The sequence below is a fragment of the Suncus etruscus genome, chromosome 6 (assembly GCF_024139225.1).
Source record: "Suncus etruscus isolate mSunEtr1 chromosome 6, mSunEtr1.pri.cur, whole genome shotgun sequence".
Lineage (NCBI taxonomy): Eukaryota > Metazoa > Chordata > Mammalia > Eulipotyphla > Soricidae > Suncus > Suncus etruscus.
Window position 1 is genome coordinate 18,682,084 of NC_064853.1, and position 16,796 is coordinate 18,698,879.

Consider the following 16,796-nt stretch of genomic DNA (forward strand, 5'->3'; position numbering starts at 1 on the left):
AAAGCAATAATCACACCATTGATTTATACTCACCTTTACTTCTTTCTTATTGACTAAGTGTCTTTTGTGGACCAGACTCTCTCTATGGGATGTGTTAATCAGAGCCGTATGCATGATTCTGTACTCAATATGTTATAAGGTATGTAGATATTTCCTTTAAAAAAAATTAGAGAATCTAACACTTCTTTCACCTCCAGGACAGCCTTTTGACCCTCACTTCAAGATCACCAATGCAGTTGCCAATATTATTTGTTATGTCACCTTTGGGGAGCGCTTTGAGTATCAGGATGAAAAATTCCAGGGACTTCTAAGGATGATGGATGAGATCGTACATTTGGAAACTTCTGTGTGGTGCCAGGTAAATGTACTTGCTCTATATATTGATTAAGATATTGTATCAGATGAACTCATATAAGGTCTTCCCATTATCAGATAAATATTAGAAATGTTTATTGTTTTGGGGGCCACTTCTAGGGGTTAATCTTAGCATGTTACTGAGAATTAACCTACAACAGAAGTGTTCAAATACGAAAGCTTATACACTAGACTAATTCCCTAGCCCTTAAGAACAAACATTTAAAATAGACTTTAATATAATCTAGCCATATGCTCTCTTTAGTAAATAACATTGTCAAAATATTTACTATATCCAAACTACATTTATACCATTCAGGAAAAACATAAAACTTTACATGGTTTATAATTTATTTATATTGTTTGATTTTAAAATACAATATTACCCTTGGCTTTAAGCTGGTTATTTCAAATACATATCTTTCCAAGTCCTCTATCCCCATTTTCTCTCTCACAGTTACACTTGTCATTTATTTATTACTTTACATATTGCTCTGAGATTATCTTTATTTGTTGTTCTTTTTTGAAAATCCCATAATATTAAAAGTAGTGTTTTATTGTAGATGCATACTTCTATTTATTGTTGGAGTTCATGCCAATTTATATTTTTTAAATGTGTGAGCATTTTATACAATATACTGTATAATTCTTCATATGAACATGCCCATTTATTTCATTTTGTAAGCAAATTTTGTTGTAAATGATGCTTAAATATTCTTAACTCAGTTGGTCTTCTTGTGGACTCAATCTTCTAATTATGCAGTTTGTAGATCTTGGGACTCAAGTATAACCCCTTCCTTAGAAGACTCAATTTGCGTCCATTTAGTCATGTGTGTAGTCTCCTTTCAGTTTTTTTAGTATCTCAGCTAATTTTCTGGATTTGGAAAATCTTCGGGGAAATATTCTAGGAGAAAAAGCATCTCATGTAAATTGAGGTCATTTGTCTTGTATCCAGAATATGGATTAACTCTATTTCTGTCAAGCATCTTGATACATATATTTGAAGTATATGGCTTCATAACACCAAGACTGTTAAAGCAATCAACCTGATTTTGGCACATTTTTAGGACCTAATGGATTACTACTGCCATGACTATCTTGTTTCGTTTGGTTTTGTTTTGATTATGCGCCACGCACAGCTGGCTCTGTGCTCAGAAATCGCTCCTGGCAGGTTTGGGGGACCATATGGGATGCTGGGGATCATCTCGGATTGACAATGTACAAGGCAAAACACCCTACCATTGTGCTATAGTTCTGGCTCTGACAATGATTTCTTTAATTTACCTCTGCTACTTCTAATTCTTGTGGGTAATTGGGTAGTTCAATGATATTTTTCTTTTCTTATCATCTCTATGTGCTGTCCCAGAGCACCATCAGTATGGCCCAAATATTTCCTGCACAACAGTTTTTAAGTAACTCAGCATTCTCAGGACCTCGCATCAAAACAGCAGACCAATTAACCAAGAAACACTGAAAGGAGTTCCTCCTGGATCTCCTGAGCACAAGTTGGGAGGGTCTGCTCCCCACCACTCCAAAAAAAAAATTAATTAATTAACTAATAAAGCATAGTCCAAAGAGGTAGTAACTGAATCAAGCATTTACTTGCTTTGACATATCAAGCTTCAGCTTGACTTCCACCATCATATATGATCGCCTGATTCATATAAGGAATAATCCAAGTGCAGAGCCAGGAGTAACCTGTGAGCACCAACAATGTGTTCCCCAAGCAAAGTAAAACAAAACAAATTGAAAGGGACAGAAATCAATGATAGAAATATTAAGAAAATAATAGGAAGGCAAATGTCATAAGGGCCCAAATTTTCAAGCAATTAGCATACTTAATAATTATTTAGTTATGCTAATAAGGTCATCAAAGATACTGATGTTATAAAAATGAATTACAATAGATATCTCAGAGAAAAGCAAAAGATTAAAATTTATTATGAACAATGTTGTGTGATTAAGCTGAATACATAAAGATATGACTCTATAGAATCATATACCCTCTCAAGATTAAATCAGAATAAAGAAGAAAAATTGAACAGTAACTCATAAGAAAGAAAACTGAAATAATACTTTCCACTATCTCAAGAAGAAAAAGTCCACGCCCACATGGTTTAACTAATGCATTCAAAGTCTTACTACAGATATTTCTCAAGCTCTTTCAAAATATATAATAAAAAATAGCATTTCTCCCCCACAATTTATATGAAAACATGACCTTAGATGAAATGATGAAGTGTTCTGCATGCAAAGAGTTGGGAGAGAGGTGGAAGAGTGAATAGTTACTCTAATTTAAACAGAAGTAAGTAAAAGAAAAAGAAAGTAGATATTACTCTTGTGTTGAAGTGTCAAAATATTGTACTACATTGTTTCCCTGATTATTTTCTTTTTCTCAATCAGTTCTATAATGTACTCCCAAGGATATTTGATTTACTTCCTGGGCCTCACCGAACACTCCTTAAAAACTGGGAAAATATGAAATTGTTTATTGCTGAAATGATTAAAAACCACAAGAGAGATTGGAATCCCAACGAAACAAGAGACTTTACTGATGCTTATTTGAAGGAAATGGAAAAGGTGAGAAGACCAAAGTTGTTCCTAGGCTTAACTCTTAAGCATAAAATGGAGTAAACTAGTTTCTATTGATGTGTAACAGATTATGAACTGTCATAACAAAACCTTTATCTAAATCACAGCTGCAAGGGTATTTTTATACAATTATGATAAAATCACAGATACCAGTGATAAGTGTAGGAGATTGATAAAATAAATAATATTTTATAAACTGTGGGTTTGGCATTAATTCTTTATTGATGAGTAAAAAATATAGGCATGAATTTTGTTGTTGATTTCAGCTTTGGGTATGCCCAAACACTGATATTTTTTCTCTTCTATTTAAAATTATTAGTACTGAAGTAAATGCTTAACCATGCTGTGCTGTTACTATTTATGCCTTGGTGGGCAATGTAACAGCAAAATACTTACAACTAAATTGCCAGTAGCCCTTTACTGTCATCATCCATATTTGTCTCCACTTTCTCATAAATTTCTTCCTTCTATTTTCTTCCCCTCACTTGTCAACTTAAGTTTTGATAGACCTCTAAGGGTTTGTTTTTCACTGGCCATATCTATCTACTTGCATGGTTTCTTATATACTACTTATGCATGGCATCACATGGAAATTATCTTTCCCTATATTGTGCCTAATATAGTAAATATACATATTTACCACAATCTCTTTATTCACCCATTGAGGGGAATTTTTATTTTTTTGGATCAGGGACATTGTAATTAGTGCTATAAGGAGCATCTATGTGCATGTATTTTTTTTGAAATATTGCTTCTGTTTTCTTATTGTGCTAGATCCAAGTCACTGGATCATATTATAATTTGATTTTTAATTTTGGAGAGAAGCCACATCCACAAACTCAGGGCTTATTCATGGCTCTGTGCTTAAGGATTACTCATGGTGGTGCTTGTGGGACCATATGTGGTGCTAGAAATCAAGGAGTGTTCAAGGAAATCACTTTAACTCCTGTCCTGTTATGCCAGTCCCAATTTTCCACTTTTTGAGGTTGTATTTTTTTTCCACAAATGATGACCAGTTTACACTCTTAGGAAGAGTAAATGACAATTTTCTTTTTCATAACCTCACCAGCACTAGTTGTTTCAAGACTTTTTTTTTTAATTCTTAACTTTATTTATTTATTTTTATTTGGGAGCCACACCTGGCAGCACGCAGGGCTTACTCTGCTGGCTCTGCACTAAAAAAAATCTCTCCTGGCAGGATCAGTGGATGCCAGAGATCAAACCTAGGTCTGTCCTGGGTCAGTACAGTACAAGGCAAATGCCCTACTGCTGTGCTATCTCCTCATCTCCTGTTTTCAGACTTTTGAATATAAGCCATTCTCAATGATGATAGATGATATCTCCTTATTTTGATTTACATTTTGTAATGATCCATGATGATGGGAACTTTTTGTTTGTTTCCATTTTAATTTTGTTTCTTTTTGATGTTTTTGTATATTTGTATTTGTAAATATATATATATAAAATATTACACCGATGATCTCAAAAAATCATGAAAAACTATTTGAAATGTATATTGTAACCATCCTTGTAATAAACTGCTATTTACAGAATATTTATTGGTACATAACTAGGTGAAAAATGTAAACAATTCAAAGAAAAATAATATATTCAGTCACAAGCATGAAGTCTAACTTCTACCTTGTGTCTACAAGTCAATTTCCTATAGTTATTTTGTTTTTATCTAGAGGCATATAGGACTGAAATATGGGCATTTTTCATGTTTCTGTTGGCCTATATATTCTTCAAAGATATGTGTGAGTATATGGTGAGAAGATATTTTTTCTCATTCACGAAAATTTTTATTAGTTTATTTTGTAGTACACAAGATTTGGAATTTTTGCATTATTTTCCCCTCTACTGAAATTATTGATTCTTTTATTATACTCTACCTTTATTCTCACCTAAATTATCTGTACAAAAAAATTAAGAAAAGTAGCCATTACCCTAAGTCACTGTTTTATTATTCATGTAAATTATCTGCCTCCATATTCATTCATTGCCCAATTAAAATACAAGTTCTAATTCATACACCACAGTTTAGCCTCAAGATATTTGATAGTTATCATTTATAAAAAATCAGGGAAAAGGCCAATATTGATATCTATTTTCAAGGTGAACAATCCCTATTAATACATAATAATGATAATAATAAAATATATAATAACATGCAATAACATATATGTATGAAATTCTCTAACTTCTGGAATTTTTCCCTTCTTTTCTTTATTTTTCTGTTCTAACATCACATTATTAGAAACATTAATTTCTCCTCAGAGATTTAACTCGCTATCTGGTATGCAAGTGTGGAACCACACTTAAGAAAAATGTTCACAAATGGATCCTTCCTAAGGAATAATGGAATGATGATGGAGTTTTATGAGACTGGCTTATTAAATCAAAGATTCTTACTAGAAATAAATGAGTACTGTGAATTTATGAAAATGGTAGGAGTATTTGCCATAGATGTAGTTATTGATGGATGTTTGTGTGTATACTTGTATTTTATAAAACAGGAGACTGAAGATGAGAATTTAGGTGACTATTATTGGAAGTCGTCTACCCCCTTTACCAATAATTTATATTTATTCTGTATTAATATCTATTTCAAAGTAAACATGCAAAAATATTGTTTGGAAGGACCTGAGAGAGTCCAGGGTTAAAATGCTGGTATTGCACGTGGCCAAGTGATTCTCACATCCTATCACCAAAGTGGTCTTCCAAACATAGGAGTGAGAGATCCCTGAGTATAGAGCCAAATGAGAAATTTTCTATTTTCATCTATGAAAGCTTCTAAGTTTCCTGCTTTTGTGGTAGGATGATGGTGATAATGTCCCTAGGTAAGCCTCTTGTTTCTGAAGAAACTAAAGAGGAAATGTTATTTTTTTCTGGGCTGTTTGCTTCCATGTTTCCTCTTAGTATGAAGCGCACAGGGCTGTGACAACCATGATCTTTGTTAAAAAACAAACAAACAAACAAACACACGAAACATTTTACTTTCTAGCATAAAGGGGACACTACTTCCAGCTTCGATGAAGAGAGCCTCATCTGTGCTACACTGGACCTCTTCATCGCTGGAACACAGACGACTTCCTCGACACTGCGTTGGGCTCTGCTTTACATGGCCCTCTACCCAGACATCCAAGGTGAGCGTCTGAAAGGGTGCCTAGGCCAAGAGAGAAACGTACTTTCTGAAAGAGACTTCTCCAAAGTTAGGGCCAAGGAGAGATTTTAAGAATGGGTAATTACTTCATTCTGTCCATAGGTCATCCATACAGACTAAAGAATAACCAAATTCTTCACATTTTCAATCAGGTATTTTGCTGGATCCCCACATGTTGCAAACACAGTTAAGAATCTCTTTCCTCAGAAAATTCTGAGTATAAAAATCAGAATTGGCATTGAAAGGAGTTTCAGGAAAGAGTGCAGTTCTCAGAGAAAATTGGGTTCTAGCCTTTCCTCCTTTTATATAACAATTTCTCATATATTGTAGACAAATACCTTGTAGATAAACTGCTCAGCCTAGAAAACGTATCCTTTGATGTACCTCATTCTTCAAGTCCTCCCTCTGTTACACACACCTTCCATGGTGTCCTCCCTGAGTTAGAGGTCTTTTTCTCCCATCATGGAGCCAGCATGCCTGCTCTTTCCTTGTCTACAACACTGAATCATCCTTCTTTCTCTACTATCTCTGACTGAAGAATCTGTTCAAATATAATATCTTCTGAAATTTTTTCTCACTCCTTTTGGAAAGATTAGAATTGACTTAATACATCATTATGGTGCTTCTCACACAAATTATATCTTTTCCCATAAACTGTAGCCCATTCAAAGACATGACTGACTTTCTTGCCTTCTACAGGTTCTAGAGTAATATGAACACTTGGAAAACAGAATCTGAATTACTGGGCGGGCTCAGGAGCAATCAGCCAGGAACCCTCTTCTGACAAGTAGAGAGGGAGGCTGAAATTGACCAGGCCCTACAGGCAGAGCTCAGGCAGCACTCTGGCATTACTGGGTGGGGATAGGAGCAATCAGCCAGGAACCACACCATCTGACAAGTAGAGGGGGAGGAGCAAATTGACACAGGACCAGACTTCCGCCATACTTTCTGAAAGGCGAAGGGTGAGGGGAAACTGCTGTGATTGGGCAAGGCTGAGGTGACCTATGCCTTCAGGCAGGTAAAATGAGGGAGGAGTCTTGAGGGCGGGGCCAAACATCAGCAACCGCAACCATCATATCCACCTAGAGTTGCACTCTGGAGAAGGCACTAGCCCCATGCCACAAGTGGTAAAGGAGGGCTGAAATCTGAAGGCAGTACACTCCAAACCAAACCACCAAATGCAAAGAAATATAGATAAACTAAGCAAGACACCAACAACCAGGGTTATGGAGAGAAATCCTAGCAAGTTTCCAAGCCCACCAAAACACTCAAGCCCAATAGATGAGGACCTAAAAGCAATAAGGCAGGCCATGGCAAAAGAAATAAAAGATTCACTATCCAGAGACTTCAAGAAATCCATAAATGAACAAATCAACCAATTTAAAGAGAGAATCCATACAAATGGAATTAAAGTAAATAAAAAATGTTTTAGCAAGCCATAGTAGCAGAATTACAAAGTTGGAGAATCACATAGAAGAACTTGAAGAAAAATTACAAGCCAAAAATGACAAAGATGCCAATAAGGAAATAAAAGGTAAAGCATTTCAAGAAAAAGTTAGGTATTTAATGAACAACGACAAGAGCAATTCTCTATGGATTGTAGAAATACCAGAAGGGGAGAAACAGAAAAAGGGAAGAACAAGTGGTCAGGGAAATAATAGCAGAAAACTTTCCCACCCTCTGGAAAGAGGCTCTGGTACAAATCCAAGAGGTGAAAAGAGTCCCTAATAAATAGACCCTAATAAATCAACACCAAGATATATAGTAATACAAATAGCAAAAGAGAGAGAGAGATGAACTCCTTAAGTAATACAGGATAAAAAAACCTCAAGTACAAAGGAAGGAACATAAGAATCAAACCAGATCTCACATTTGAAACAACTCAAGCAAGAAGACAGTGGAATGACATATGTAAATGACTAAATCAAAGAAATTTCCAACCTAGAATCTATTACTCAGAAAACTCTCATTCATATGGGAGGGAGGACAAAAACATTCTCAGACAAAAAAAAATTGCATTATTTGCACAAACAAAATTCTAAATGATCTACTTAGAGATAAATTACACAATCTAAACCCCCAATTGTAACAACAACCACCCTACACAATACAACTGCCCAACAGCCCTCTCTTTCAATAATCTCCCTAAATGTCAATGAACTAAACTCTCCCATTAAAAGACACATAGTAGAAACTTGAATCAAAAAACAAAATCCAGATTTCTGCCCCTGCAAGAAACAAACCTACAAGTACATGCTTATAATAAAAGGATGAAAATCAATTATTCAAGCCAATAGGGGAAAAAGCAAAAACAAAAAAAATGGAACAGCCATTCTTATATTCAACCAAATTGGATTCAACCTCAGGAAAGTGATCAGAGACAAAGAGGGTCACTACTTACTAATCAGGAGAACACTAGAGCCAAAAGTACTAACTCTGGTCAACATTTATGCACCAAATGCAAAGCCAGCAAAATGTGTAAGGCATTTGCTTGCAAACCTGGATAAATATATCAAAGAAAATGTAATAGTAGTAAGAGATCTCAATACTCCACTATCACCACTGGATAGATCCACCAGACAGAAAACTGGTAAAGAAATAAGAGCCCTAAATGAGAAATTCGAAGAACTAGAGATAATGGACTTTTATAGGGCCCTCAACTTCCAGAAAGAAGAATGCACATTCTTCTCAAGTGCACATGGAATCATCTCCAGAATAGACCATGCCTTAGGATATAAACCTAACTTGCAAAAAGTCACAAATATAAGAATTATTAGAAGCACCCTATCAGATCACTATGCAACAGAGATCAATACTGACTGTAGAAAGAAATGATGGAGAAAATCCAACACCTGGAGATTAAACAACATGTTGCTCAACAGTAGCAGGACCAAAGAGGAATTCAAGGAAGAAATAAAAATATTCCTTGAGATGAACAATAATAAGGAGCTATTATTAAGATATACAAGTTATACTGACAGAACTTAACAAGAAAAAAAGCATCTAACCCCATCAAAAAATGGGGAGAAGAAATGAACAGAAAATTCTCAAAGAAAAATGCAAATGGCCAAAAGACACATGAAAAAAATGCTTCACATCACTAATGATCAGGGAGATGCAAATCAAAACAAGAATGAGGTACCATTTCATGCAACAGAGACTGGCAGATATCACAAAGAACAAGTATAATCACTGCTGGTGAAAATATATAGAGAAAAAAACTTTTATTCACTGCTTGTGGGAATGCCGTCTAGTACAGACTTTATGGAAAACAATATGGAGATTCCTTTAAAAAAAAAACTGGACAATTGTTCTAGGACGATAACATAGCAGTAGGGAATTTGCCTTGCACACAGGAGACCCAGGACAGATCTCGTTTCGATCCCTGATGTCCCATATAGTTTTCCAAGCCAAGAGCAATTTCTGAACTCATAACTAAGAGTAACCCCTTAGTGTCAACAGATTTCCCCCCCCCCAAAAAAAAAGAGAGAGAGAGACTGAACATTGAACTCCCATATGATCCAGCTATACCACTCCTAGGGAACACAAAAATTCAATACAAAAATACTTTCCTCAGGGCCAGAGCAGTGGCACAGTGGTAGAGTATTCACCTTGTAACTGACTGACCTAGAACAGACCTCAGTTCGATCCCCAAGCCTCCCATATGGTCAACCAAGCCAGGAAGGATTTCTGAGTGCAGAGCCAGAAGTAACCCCAAGCGTCACCAGGTATGGCCCCAATAAACAAAACCAAAAATATGCCTTATTCACACCTTTATTCATTGCATCACTATTTTCAATAGGCAGAATCTGGAAACAACCCAGACATCCTTCAATAGATCAATGGCTAAAGAAAGTGTGGTACATATACACAAAGGAATATTATGCAGATATCAGGAGAGATGAAGTCATGAAATTTTCCTATACATGGATGGTCATGGAATGTATTATGCTGAGTGAAATAAGTCAGAGGGAGAAAGATAGACACAGAATAGTCTCACTCATCTATGGGTTTTAAGAAAAATAAAAGACATTTTTATAATAATGCCCAAGACAATAGAGAAGAGAACCTGAAGGATCTGCTCACAATATGAAGCTCACCATAAAGTGGTGACTGCAGTTAGCAAAATAAATACACTAACAACTACCATGACAATGTTAATGAATGATAAAAATAGAATGTCTGTCTCAAATAAAGGCAGAGGGTATGGAAAGAGGGGGTTATTGGTGGTAGGAAGGTTGCACTGGTCATGTTATTTTTATGACTGAAACCCAACCACAATCATGTTTGTAATCATGATGCTTAAATAAATATATAATTTTTAAAAATCCCTGCTATGAGCATTCTACTGCCCAGAGTTTAGTCCTCTGACACTTAAAAATTTGGAAATGTGATCTTTAGCTGAAAAAGAAAATGTTTAGTGAAATAAAATCTTAGTAATGTGGAAGGAAAAAAAAAGACAAAGGCACAATCAATGCTTTTATTCTTTTCTTGCTTATATACATCACATATATAAAACTAAAACTGTTCTTATGATAAACTCACATTCATTCTCACAAGAGGAAATTGATTTTTAGTTCATGTAATCTAAAGCAGGATTATTGTAGAATAAGAGTTTACCCCAGGAGTGTTTTCTTACAACAGTCAACTCTCCCCACTTAGGTTCATCTTGAATGATTTAGAAACGACGTGGGATACAATTATTTTATCCATTTTGGTTGACCCTATAATACTATCTCATAAAGTAAGAAGAATCAAGGGAAGTCATAGAGTAGATGAATAATAGACCTTCTCTTTTACAGAAAAAGTGCATGCTGAGATAGACAGAGTGATTGGCCAGGTGCAGCATCCAAGCACGGCCCACCGAGAGTCAATGCCCTATGCACATGCAGTGGTCCATGAGGTGCAAAGAATGGGCAACATCGTCCCATTAAATTTGCCCAGGGAAGTGGCAACTGATACCAACCTGGGTGGATACTATTTGCAAAAGGTATACTCAAGTATAGTAACCTCTGGTTCAATGGGGCTCCCTCCTCATTTTTCAACCTTACCTTTTAAATGCTATGAATATAAATGTGAGATTCTTATTCTAAGATGTCTTATAAAATGGAGGAGAGATATTTAAACCAAGTATTATACTGGGGGGCTTTTGAAACTAGAATCTATTAATTAATCTATTAACAACCAGCTATTAATGACTAAAATAAAGGTGAAGAAAATTCTTGGGTGAGATGTTGAGTCAAAGACTGGTTAGGGTTATTACACACCTCAGGATTTCCTATATGAAATATGTAGGTGAATCTTTATGTTACAGAAAGCATAGTTCTCTATTCAAGCTTTTCTGTGACTTGGCAGTTCATCTTATAATACAGGAAATCAACCAGTTTTGTTTTGGAAAATTCTTCTGTACAATTCTAAACATGTAGCAATGGTACTGAAGCTACAGAATAGCAAATAGAGTGATTATAATGCCTCCAACTGACCTGGGTTTGATAACTGACATTCCCCAGTGTCCCTTGAGCCCACCAAGAGTTATACTGGGTTCAGTATGTGCAGTCAGAAAAAAAAGTAATTCCCAAATACTGACAAGTGTGGCAATATTTAAAGTGATATTTGAAATCACCTGTAAGAATTTATTAATGTAAGAATTTCTAGATAAACTATTCTAATGCTTTTCCCAGATTTTCTATATAACACCCAAATGGAAATATCCCACAGAGAAAGCAATCCCAGATTGTGCAATATTAATTATTAGAAAGGTAAATGAGAGAAACCAACAGTTACAGAAAAATAATTAGGCATCTTAGAGAATACAAGTTTTTTTTTATAAATGTATTAATCAGCTACCAGAATTATTACCATTTTATAACTGGAAGATTAAAGTTCCGAGTTATGAAATCTGTATGAACTCTTCACTACAGTGACAAGATTCTGGCTCTTGGTTCGATGTTATATTCTGACTTCAAGAGTTGCATTATTTCACTTTAACTCATCTTCCTGGGATCTTTCTCTCTTGGTCTGTATTAACTTCACTGTTCTCAACAAAGAGAAATCTGTATAACCTGAACACACTACCTGCCCATGATCTCAGCAGATTGCTTTCTACTGCCCTCTAGTGGCGCCTCTGCACACTACACAATCACAGCACTCCTTTGTCTTGATTTGGTGAGCACCTGTGGCTCCCGTTTTTGTGCCTTAAGAATGCCCTTACCTGGGAATGATTTCAAGATGCAGAGCCAAATGTACTCAATTATTGGGTACCTCTTGCTTGCTATTTCTACAGATCCAAAACAGATATTGAAGACACTACTATATGTACTTAAATAAATACAAAAAAAAAGAATTTGCATTATATACAGAAGATAAGATTGGCACAGAGACATGAAACATTCAGGAAAATATATATGCACGACCCCACTGTGGACCAAAGGATAAGGTGCAGAGGGGTCAGAATTGTAAAAGGGAAAGTAGATAAAACTTAGAAAGATTGAAAGAGAGAATATTTATTATGCATTTATTTGATTTTCTAACAGTTCATTTCTCTAAGAATCCATCCAGCATAACCAACTTTCTCTGGTTAAAAAAATACATATTTTTAATCAAATGTTACTTATAAATGGTCTACAGTGTTATATCCATTGAGGAATATAGCCTTAATCTGAGTATATGACTTGATTCTCATCATTAAAGTTCTGCCTCCACACTACCAAATTCACTTCTACCTATTGTTTCCCACTTTCCTAAAGTAACCACCATATTTTTACATCTATTTTTCATCATAACTTTTGCCCATTTGGTGTGTTTTGTTCTATCCTCCTAAACTTAGGGACAGAGATTTTTAGCATGCCTACATGTAAAAACCATCTGGTCTTTCGCTTCCTGATATTGTATAATTATTTCATCTTTTATTATTTTTTCTCAAATGGTACATCTTTTATTAATACTGGTAAGATATCCTTAAATATAGACTACAATGTCTTTATTCAGGTAATCTTGTGGTCATTGCTTAGTTTCATGTTTTGGCTGTTGCAGATAAATGTTATAAATAATAATGTTATAAACAGGGGTATAACCATCTTTTCCAACTTTCCTGAGTCTCTGCAATTTCTCCAGGGAACCATGGTCTTAACCAATCTGACTGCACTGCACAGTGACCCTGCCCAGTGGGCCACACCTGACACATTCAATCCAGAACATTTCCTAGAGAATGGACAGTTTAAGAAAAGGGAAGACTTCCTGCCTTTCTCTATAGGTGAGTTGTAATTGATTGTGAAAGGATCATCCAAAGTTCATTTCAGAGCTTTTTCCTATTCTCCTTCATGTGACTCTTTTCTTTAGTTGGAATGTCTCCAGAGGTCCTTTGCTCACATTGATTCTGGACAAGCTGCCAAGCTTTCTCAGAGCTCACTTTCTGATGCAGATTTTAGGCTCACTTTGTTCAATATTCCTAAACCCTGGAAACAGAACCTCAGACCTGATTTCCTGCACACAATAAAAACTGGGCATATGTACCTGATCTCTTGTACACATTCAAAACTGGGCATAAATCATCTTTATAGAATTTCTAAAGTGCCTCATTCACATATATCTAGAAACACAATGGAGGAGGGAGAAAGTAGGACCCATTGCTTCTCATTGTGAGCATTCAGCAATACTTAAGGTCTTCCCTGTATGATAGTTTTCCCTATATGTCTCCACAAGGTGTCCTTTTGTCTTTTTTCCTTTCAACGTCTTTATAAATTCTAGTTAATATATGGACATGACTCAAAACTTGAAATGAACCAAGTGCAATTAAATCAAACAACCTCTTTCTTATGTTTAAGTCATACATTTATGTAAGAATAGCTTAACTCATATTAGAAAACAAATGACAGAAATATGTAGTAAATTGCAGGTATTAATTACATATATAACACAGCTTAAATAAGTGTCCAATTCTTTCACTTCATAAATGTTTCCTGGGTATTTAATATATGATGAGCAAATATTTCTGAGCATCTTACAATGAATGGAATAGAAAGATAAAGAAACTACTCTTATTAAATATGTCTCGTGTTTCACAAAATTCAAATACTCATCACTAAAGATAAGGAATTTGAAAAGGATTAACTATGGCATCTAGAATCATAAAGCTCATGAAATACAGAATGTTAACGAGATTTATCAGAAAGTAAATCTTATAGTAATCTTTTTTTTTAATTTTTATTGTGACTGAAGTGCATTACACAGAATTATTTATGGTACATAATGGCAATGAATGAAGGGCATTCCTACCACCAATGTTGTCCTCCCTCCACTCCTGTTCCCAGCATGTCTCCCATATCTCCCTCCTTACCCCACCCTCAGAATACTACTGCAACATAAACCTATATTGAATATTGTTGGATAGTTTTCCTATTATTGAATTATATATAAATCTATTTTCTGACATAAGAGTATGATTTTATTGTATAAAGTAACTAAGATTGGAAAAAAAACCTAGAATTTAAATGCAAGAAACTGTGATCCACAGCCCATTCTTCCCATTATGTTATAGTATTCCTCTTATGCTCATTATTAGACTACCTTTGAGTTTTCGTTATCTAGTTCATTGCTGCATTGGACAAGTAATTCTGAATATAACAGGGATATGAAACACAGCTCAAAATTTCAGCTGTCCAGGCCCGGAGAGATAGCACAGCGGCGTTTGCCTTGCAAGCAGCCGATCCAGGACCTAAGGTGGTTGGTTCGAATCCCGGTGTCCCATATGGTCCCCCGTGCCTGCCAGGAGCTATTTCTGAGCAGACAGCCAGGAGTAACCCCTGAGCACCGCCGGGTGTGGCCCAAAAACCAAAAACCAAAAAAATATATATATATTTAAGCTGTCCATTTCATGTTTTAATCCTGGTGCTTTGCCATTAACAATGATATAATTCCATTTGAGACTTCATTTATAAACAAATTATTTCTTCACCCAAATAGCAGCATAATTATAGTTGGACAGGAAATGGGAAGCTATATCTATCCTTCATATAAGGAAACTAAGAAACTCTTTTTCATGCAAGGTCTTGGGGAAACTGAAAGAATAAGTCATAGGACTCAAGTTTTTATATTTCTGATCTAGTATTATATCTAGCACTACTAGATTTTTTTTTTTTGGTTTTGGGGTCACACCCGGCAGTGCTGAGGGGCTACTCCTGACTCTATGCTCAGAAATCACTCCTGGCAGGCCCGGGGGACCATATGGGATGCCGGGATTTGAACCACTGACCTGCATGCAAGGCAAACACCCTGCCTCCATGCTATCTCTCTGGCCCCAGCACTACTAGATGATAACTCATCTTCTCAAATAACATTAATACTTAATATCATCTCTTAAGACCTTTCCACTTAATAATAAGAATTTACATATTATGCATTGGTTAACATAAATCATCACTAGGAATTCTCTCTATCTATCTCAGATCTGATAAGTGAACATAACAGGCAAAGGGCATGGAGCAAAAAACGAAAAAAAATGAGTGAAGTCTGTGTGCTGGACTGGAATCAGAGGTTGGGGAATGAACACAGAATTAAATAAAAGATATTTAGACATAGGGGCCAGAGCGGTGGCCCAGCAGTAAGGCTCGATCCCCCAGCAACCCATATGGTACCCCAAGCCAGGAGCGATTTCTGAGCGTATAGTTAGGAGTGGTCCCTGAGTGTCACTGGTTGTGTCTGATACCCCCCAAAAAAGATATTTAGATCTCAAAATAATAAAAGGAAAAACAAGTACATAGAAAATAGATGACACAGAGAAAAAAGTTTTTTTTTAATTTAATTAGCAATTTACCAGATATAGCAATAATGCTCCTAGGTATTTCTCAGAAAAATGCATCCCCTCTTTTGAGGTTGCTACAGTGATTCCTTCTGCAGTCCATTCTGATTAGATGTATAAGAAATCATCACGACGACCCTAAGGTGATACATCAATCCAGTTACAAAGAATAGAAAATAATTTTGTAGCTTGCTTATTGGCTTTTGCATTATGTTTGAAAATTTTTTAACTCAAAATCTTTTAGGAAAAGGTCCCGTCTTTGTCTCACCTCTTCTGTTTCTATGTCTCATTAACTGATTGCATAGGTGTCAGCGTTGGGATTCCAGCAGGCCCCATTCTGTCTTTGTTCAACCAAGATGGTTGTCAGAGTACATGAGTCCCTGACAGAAAGCCTGGAGCATAGCAGGCCTTTCCTCTGGCAGTACTCACAGGAAGTGGTAGGAGATATTACTGAAACTCACTTGCTTTATTCTTTGTCTTGCAGGAAAGCGTAATTGCCTTGGAGAACAGTTGGCAAGAACTGAGTTGTTCATTTTCTTCACTGCACTCTTGCAGAAGTTCACCTTCAGGCCCCCAGAAAATGAGAAGTTAACTCAGAAGTTCAGGATGGGTAGCATCCTTGGGCCTGTCAAATATAGAATCTGTGCTATTCCTAGGGCATAGATGTCTGGCCAGAAGGAGAGGAAAGGGGCTCTGGGAAGAGATGAATTCTGAAGACATGTGTATGCTCACAAGCCATAGAAAAAATGAAAGTGGTTCTGAAGAAATGGGAAAAGTAGATTCAGAAGAAAACCTCTCCAAACCGTTGCTTTTCCAGAGACCTCACCAATGCAGCATAAGCACAGCAAATCTTTTTAGTCTATATATGATTTATCTTTTCTCACAGGAGAT

The 16,796-nt window shown here is 35.9% G+C and overlaps 1 protein-coding gene across 1 annotated transcript in view; it reads left to right on the plus strand.

Moving 5' to 3' along the window:
* The window catches only part of LOC126010978 (cytochrome P450 2J2-like), a 31,868-nt gene extending 15,072 nt beyond the window's left edge, over nt 1-16,796 (plus strand). The window contains exons 4-9 of the mRNA XM_049774598.1: nt 198-358; nt 2,758-2,934; nt 5,951-6,092; nt 10,912-11,099; nt 13,223-13,361; nt 16,390-16,796. Coding sequence (XP_049630555.1) covers nt 198-358; nt 2,758-2,934; nt 5,951-6,092; nt 10,912-11,099; nt 13,223-13,361; nt 16,390-16,568 — 986 coding nt within the window. The 3' untranslated portion in view covers nt 16,569-16,796. The remainder of the gene's footprint in view (nt 1-197; nt 359-2,757; nt 2,935-5,950; nt 6,093-10,911; nt 11,100-13,222; nt 13,362-16,389) is intronic.